We start from the raw sequence: 7,451 nt of genomic DNA on the forward strand, positions 1-7,451 counted from the left end.
GTACAATTTGAATAATTTTAAGACTTACTGGTTAGTATATACTTAGCACTATAGCTTAACTAGCAAATTGTATGTTATTATTATTACATCAAAAGTAAATAACAATCAAAATTCCTAATGTTATGATAAGGATTATGTCTAACCCATCAACTTTGCTAAATGCCTGGCATAATGCCATGCATTTTGGGTTTGCATAATTATCGCAATAAACAAGGAGGCGTACACCATAGTTAAATTTGCTTTGTTAAGGTCAAGTTAAATATCCGACTGACCTTATGGTTAGCAGATTGCAGTCGCGCTGTGGTCTATTTTATTATTACATAGCACTAAGATAGGATCACCGCTTTGCACTATACAGTTCTTCGTGGGTAATTCAAATCAAGTTTTTGTGAAAAAAGCAGCATTAAGTTAAGTACTTATCTATTTCAGTGAGTTCTGGCTGAGCTAACAAAGATGGGGAATTAAACGAAGTGCGTATTCCCCTGCTGGTCGAATGATTTGCTTGGGTTGCTTGTCTTTGTCAGTCTACCGTCAGTAAGTCATTATCTATCGTCCGCCTTCACTTTTAATACAATTCCAAACTAACTGTAAATGCCCAGACTAATTGTAAAAATAAACTGAAAAAAAAATTAACAACGGAACCAATCAATGGCATCATCTACTTATACGAACAAAAAATAACTTCTCGGAAGGTTACATCCACAATCATTGGAAGGAATACAATGACTAATGGCATCAAAATGGTATTAAAATATGCAAAAAAGTGCAAAAAACCAATACAAATAAGCTGAAACGACTTAGCAAAACAGACTACTTCCCGAATGACTGCTGTGAAGAAAGCCACTTCTGTGCGGCAGCGGCATCACGCTGAAGCCAAGCAGCTTGTACACGGATAATTTCCAGAGCTTGCTCCATTGCTGCAATAACAAGCATACTAACAGTTGCACTGTTGCAGTTAACATTCAATGCAAGCTTAAAATCGCTTGAGTCAGTTATCATCTTCTGCGAAATATTATTTAATTAAGTACAGGATACAGATACTACTCTTAAATGCACAATTCGATATCTTATATACAGAATGCAAAAAATATAAACTACTAGAAAGTAATCTTACCGCGCTCTCCTTGCTCCAGTTTATGATTGCGCAGAAATTCCTCGATTTGGACAGCTTTCTCTTCATGAGCAAAATTACCGAATACCGACTGCAAACCGCGTGAAAATAAGGACGGATGCAGTCGTTCTTTCAGCGATTCCCAATTGTTTTGGATCCAATGCCATGTTGCTTCGCGGCCGCCCGCACTATGGCTGCATCCCGCCATAACGTAAAATACATCTTGCGATCGAACTTGCTTCTGGAAACCCGAACAAAAACGGTAATTTTACAAATCTGTACAGTTTAATAGAGGAAGATCGATGTGAAAATTACCGTCAGCGCACAATCCAATGTTTTCTCGTGCATTTCTGCATCATTTGTCCATCCCAGAGCAACCAACAATTTAACGCGTTCTTCTTGAAGTTCAGTTGTCTCATACAGCTTCCACAGCTTCTCGTACGCCTCTTTGCCGCCATTGGAAGCAGCAGAAATAAAGATCTGCAATAAGCCACAACTTAACGAATGGTTTAAAATATTAGACAACCATGATACATCTGTGACAGCTGCAGTAACCTGGCCAAAACGTCATTAAAGTTTTACAAACAGCTGGAGCATCGATAAAATTTAGAAAGGATGTTTTTATAAACCTTATATTTGGCAAAATATAAACAGTATTGTGACTTATCAAGATAAATACACTACGAGTACAGTATACTACAGTATAGTTACAGTCCACCTCCTGAAAGAGCGTCCACATTTAGCGGCACATTAAATAACCTATTCGTAAGTTACAAAATCGTAACGACAAGCATAACAAAAAAACACTACTTTATCTTTCGTTGATCATCAAAACGGCACAAAACTGATATCAATATGGAATCTTACAACTGACAAGACTGACTGCACTTACCGCACGTCGAATTTCCGAGGGAATATCACGGTCACCCTGAACATATTTCTCGAACAAGTCCAGGGCCTGTTTAACGGTTTCCGGATGACGTGATTTCACCAGTCGGTCAAGGATGGATTCTCGTAGCAACGATTCCAAATGTCCTACATAACGGTGCCATTTAACCCAGACAATTACAGGATAATTTCATGCAGTTACATGATGTAATGCATTTTACAACAGGAAACTGGCTTGCCTTGCCCTTCCTTCGCCTGCCAGCCCACAATATCCAAGACCGGTAAGAGCAGATCCTGAGTGAACTGCTGATATTTTTCCAATGAATCAGTATATGCCATCAGCCCAGCGAAGCGTCCCACATGAGTTAGAATATTTTGCCAGACAATTGGGTCGCGTTCATGGGTTTTGTACGCCGTACGCCATAAATCAAACAGGGCCGTTATGGAAACGTTCCCAGACATGACCTGAAGCCAATGCATATCAGCAAATACATAAATGTACGATAGATATTAGGTGTACATTGTACAATACATATTAATTTATTTTAAAAATCGATTCTCCACATACCAGTGCCATCAGATCATTTTGAATGCCCATTCTGTCTAAAGAACCGAGAGATCCATCGGTAATGTGCGGTATTAATAATTTCAGCATTTTCTCGGAATATTTCACACGGTAGAATCCAATAAGATTTGAATTAATCTGGGAAAAAACAACGGTAAACAAAACGAAAATCGAAGAGAGGCAACAATACGTACAAGGACTGGTTGATCAGGCGCAACGTTCTTGATCGTTAAAGTGCTCCCAGGCTGATCAAACATATGCTTCACAATCTGTGCATGGTCGCCTTTCGAGCTTTTAGTGCCTAACACCGACAATGTCATGGGAATATTCCATAATTCCTGCTCTCCGCAATTCAGTAAATTGAATTTCTTCTGTTGTAGATGTAGCAAAGCATTTCCATCCTTGTACTCAATATCAGCCAGCACCACCGGATATCTGCAACATAATATGACATCATATTTTTTTAATGTGTACGAACTCCAAAGTCAGTCTGTGCCTCTGTGGATATTACGCTGGCCGGTAAAACAGTGATACAGAACAGTCGTAGATACCCCTTTTTCCTGGTCCAGTCGCTCATCACAGCGGATACTGGCTTTCCAGTGGCTTTCTCGAAATGCGTCCACAAATCGATGGTCGTGGCGTTGCGGTATTCAAAATCTTTTAAATATTTTGCCAAGCCAGCGCGGAAACCCTGTAAAATGTAGTTGCACAGCTCTAGTTGGTATCACTATGGATTTCCACACCATACCTCTTCGCCAAGGTAATCGAACAGCATCCGAATAACAGACGCCCCTTTCTCATAAGAAATGGCGTCAAAAATCTCTTCCACCTCATCCGGATGCCCAACCGGAACTTCAATCGGATGAGAGCTACAAAAAAAGAACATAGGCCTGCGTTTTCTTATACTACAGCGCTTCTCCCAACCTCTTTAGTGCGTCTAGTCTCATGGCACTGGAGAAAAAGTCATCCACAAACTGATTCCAAATTTTCCACTCTGGAAACTGCTTTTCCACACTGATATGCTCCACGAACGACGCAAACCCTTCGTTCAACCACAATTCAGTCCACCTGTAACCACACTTTCGTAACTCAATCCGTTTCTCCTGAATAACAGAAGTACACAACTGCGAACTGACCATTCCATTGTCACAATGTTGCCGAACCACATGTGGGCCAGTTCATGACCTAGCAAACAGCAACAAAAATAAGTGTTTTATCGAAAGAACGAGAGACACATAAAAATAGCCTATAAAAGGTTATTCATGTCGGACTAACCAACCACCAAAGCGACACGCTGTCGCCCGGCAGCGGAAGAATTGTCCGGATCCACCAAAAGGGCTGTCTCTCGAAACGTAATGCAACCCCAGTTTTCCATAGCACCCTGTTAACAGAATCAGGTGATACTTCACTTGCTGTAGACATGGTATTCTGAAAACTGCTGAAAATATCTGTATGTACATACCATGGCAAAATTCTGCAGCGCAACAAGGTCGCACTTAGGCAGCGGATAAGCCAACGAAAAAAAGTTGCGGTAGTAAGGAAGAGTTTTCACGGCAAACTGCAGAACAAAATAATTTAAAGCATAAGATTCCCGTGATCACAAAAAAATTTTCTGCAAAATATTCATAGTCGTATAATGACATGCGCTACAACAGACTTACGTCGAGAGCAAATCGGCCTTGTTCTGCTTTTCCCAACGGCGTGTAGGCTCGCACCAGGATGCCATCTTCGGTTTTGTCCTCCAGATAGTCAAACTCTCCAACTACCAACGCCACAAGATAAGTCGACATAATCGGCGTAGTATCAAACTGGACAACTTTCCATGCGGCATTAGACTCCAGAGGCCCTTCATTTTTAACGGGCTGCAGGGTAATACAAACATACAACCATGAAATCCATAGCTTCAAAAGTTGCAAAAAAATTTTTTACACCGAAAACAACTGTAAACGTTCCAACGCAAGCAAATAACTACCATTTTGTCAGCATGCTTTTAACTTTGCATACCATATTCGACAGTGCTACCAAGTTTTTGTCGACAACCAGCGTGATATCGAATGTTGCTTTCAGTGCAGGTTCATCCCAGCATGGGAAGCACTGGCGCGCGAAGCAGGACTGCAATGGAAAACCCGAGATAACCAAAAAATTTCTTACACAACATTAATTAGTCTTGTCACCTCGAACTGGGTAGCAGCCCCGTAGCGTTCTTCTTTGCCGACGGTGTAAACATTGCGGTAAAATCCACGGAGTTTGTCGTTTAACAAGCCGGTGTAATGCAGGCGCAGCTTCCCATTTCCCACCGGCAGCATCTCGGGAAAGTCAAAACTATAAAATAAAAAATGGACAATGCAAGAGAGCACACTGCATGGCAAACTGCTGTAGATACATACCGCACTCGTTCCATTTCTTTGTGGTATTCCGTATCGCGAGCTTGATGTTCTGAAACACCAGCTGCGTTGTAGTAACGAATATCTTACATACAGAACACAAAGGCTTAACTGAGATCCATGTACTTTAGAAAATATGCAATTAATTTTTTACAAAAATGAAAAACAATAATTCACAATTGCCTGAATGTTCCAAAAGTTTCAGGCACTTGAAAAACATAAGCAAGAGACAAAAAACGACAACGTTCGACAGCTTCCTGAACGCACCTTTGCCATCGTCAGAGACGAAAGCAACATCCGTGATCTTAATTTCCGCACAATCGAGAGTAATCCAGTTGGTCGGCTCTTGTATCTATGGATAAAAAACTCTTCATATTGGCACAATTAACAGCGGCAGCACGCGGGATTGCACCTTCACATGGATCACCACTTGGCCGTCGAAAGTGGCATCCTTCAAGTATGGCTGGATGCGGATACCATAGTGTACCGGCACCACTGTCTTGGGCAGGCGCTCAAAGGCCTTCTTGTTGGTGAACCCTTCGTCCGTTGAGGTCTGCTGCGTATCCGGCATGGTTAGCGTTGAAAAAGACCTAGCACACTGGAAAGCACTCCGCCAAATGTTTCGTGCACGATAAGGAACCTGTAATCCAGAGATAAAGTGTGCTTTTGGACCACTGATAACGACCGCTGATAGTGTTATCACAGAAATGCAAAATCTTCGAGAATCTTTTCAAGGTTAGCATCAACTCAGGTATTCCCTCATGAAAGTCGCATTACACAATTACAAAAATGCTCTGAACAGCGATGTTCTGGAAGATTCCAATCGGCCGACCTGGGCGGATTCGAACCCTGCTAATTTCTTGTGCGGTCTCAAGTTTCGTACCAAACTGCTGGCGTAGCACGCGGAAGAACGCGATCTCAAAGAAGAAACGCGGCATTTGTCATTTCGCATACGGCTGAACTTTCTCTGGTAAATGTCAAAATTGAAAAAAGTTTCGTTCCATTGTACTGCTCGGGAAACGCATTGCTTGGCAAGGAATCCACGACCACAAACCAATGCCAACATTTCGACTGCGCCAGAAATAGCTCAAAGAACTAATGAGAGCAGAAAGACTGAAGGCACAATAAAAAGTGAAAATTCCGAATTGGCCATATTCTACTCAATAAATGTGTCCAAACGGTTCTGCATTAGCTTCGTGTTCCATATGGGACACAGAGAGTAAAAACACGATTAACGTAATGCATCTAAAAGCGCCAATTATTGCTAGTTGAAAATTCGATGTAATGCTGAAGGAGGCTGCCACTGCTAAGACATACCTGCTTTCAGAATCAAAGCTGGATGATCCAGTAACAGGAGATGCAACGGAGTACTTGAAATCCGGAAGTCAAGACGGAATCTAGTAAACAAATCGCTTCCAGAAAACAAGCAAACCAAACTGAAAAAAGACTGCTTCATACGATAGAGTAGTATCCACGCGCAATAACAGAGCGATGAGCAGGTTAGGCGTAAGTATAAAAGCCGCAGGCAACAGCACACCGGCGACATTTTAAACTACGTATGACAATTGTGACGCAGGCAGTGGCTCTTCTCAATATGTACTTACAAAATAATAAAAAAATTAAGATTTAGTTTACTTTACTTAAATAAAAAAGATTTACTTTCTATGCTATACAAATTGTGACAGGCAAGCACAGAGAGCTCACAGGTGACTTTATTGTACAAATAAAGTGGAGCAAATGCCGCGTGAATGCGGGGAAAAACACAACAAAGGCCAATGTCTGGCAGGAAAGTGAGCAGTCAAGTTGCTGCGAGCTAGTTCCAGAGCGTAATGAAATGTAGAGAAAGAAATGTGCTGGCGGCAACGGCGTCACGCTGTCCAGACACATGGAATGTGAGTGCGCAGACTGGACTCGTATCCAACGCGAGCGAATATACGCTGAGTCATACAGCGAGAGAGAGGAGCGAGAGAGCAAGTATGCTCAGTGAGTGCGCCCGCGGTGTATCCGCATAGGCGGAGAGTGCAGTGCAGCCACTCACGTACGTACAAGAGAGGGCGAATCAGCATGTGTGCAGTGATACGCATACGCAAAGTGGCGTATCTATCACGCAGGCTGTCGTGCCTCTAACATGCCTCTGGGCGGGAATCCGAGCTCCTGCGAGGATGCTCCGACTCAGTACCGCGCCAGCATCGCACCTCTCCGGTCGACCCATGTGGGGTCGCCGGTACGCGTCCTCTTCCAATGGGAGTCCGGTGTCTGTTGACCGTCCCATCCTTCACCTCCAGATCCATGAGAGGCAAGCAACTCACGGCCGAAAATCTGGAAGCCGCTCGGGTTTCGTTGTTGGACCGGTATCGCGTCTGTTGGCAGGCATCTTGCTTCTGTTGGCTCGCGGAGAAAATGAGAGAAAAGTTTAATGACAAGTTAAAAAGTAATAAAGTTTAATCACAATTCCAGTGAGCAAAAAGTAAATACGAAACAGATCTGGTTAGAGATTCTAAGT

The 7,451-nt window shown here is 42.5% G+C and overlaps 1 protein-coding gene across 3 annotated transcripts; it reads right to left on the reverse strand.

Annotated features, from left to right (window-relative positions):
* Nucleotides 1–552: 552 nt before the first annotated feature.
* Nucleotides 553–6,806, reverse strand: LOC129598013 (puromycin-sensitive aminopeptidase-like). Of its 3 annotated transcripts, none has more exons than XM_055495748.1 (21): nt 6,653–6,806; nt 6,266–6,345; nt 5,361–5,588; nt 5,216–5,300; nt 4,952–5,000; nt 4,739–4,886; nt 4,569–4,676; nt 4,226–4,426; nt 4,027–4,122; nt 3,840–3,945; nt 3,701–3,749; nt 3,489–3,632; nt 3,313–3,433; nt 3,116–3,255; nt 2,759–2,999; nt 2,568–2,702; nt 2,239–2,464; nt 2,004–2,146; nt 1,427–1,591; nt 1,115–1,352; nt 553–917 (listed from the first exon to the last, which is right to left on the reverse strand). In XM_055495748.1, the coding sequence occupies exons 3-21, from the start codon at nt 5,517–5,519 to the stop codon at nt 811–813; spliced, it is 2,661 nt and encodes an 886-aa protein (XP_055351723.1). In that variant the 5' UTR covers nt 5,520–5,588; nt 6,266–6,345; nt 6,653–6,806; the 3' UTR covers nt 553–810. The 3 variants fall into 3 exon arrangements, with proteins under 3 accessions (XP_055351723.1, XP_055351724.1, XP_055351722.1); XM_055495749.1 differs by having other exon boundaries at nt 6,608–6,806; XM_055495747.1 differs by lacking the exon at nt 6,653–6,806 and adding an exon at nt 6,407–6,544.
* Nucleotides 6,807–7,451: the final 645 nt, after the last annotated feature.

Source organism: Paramacrobiotus metropolitanus, unplaced genomic scaffold (genome assembly GCF_019649055.1).
Source record: "Paramacrobiotus metropolitanus isolate TYO unplaced genomic scaffold, Prichtersi_v1.0 Parri_scaffold0000112, whole genome shotgun sequence".
NCBI lineage: Eukaryota > Metazoa > Tardigrada > Eutardigrada > Parachela > Macrobiotidae > Paramacrobiotus > Paramacrobiotus metropolitanus.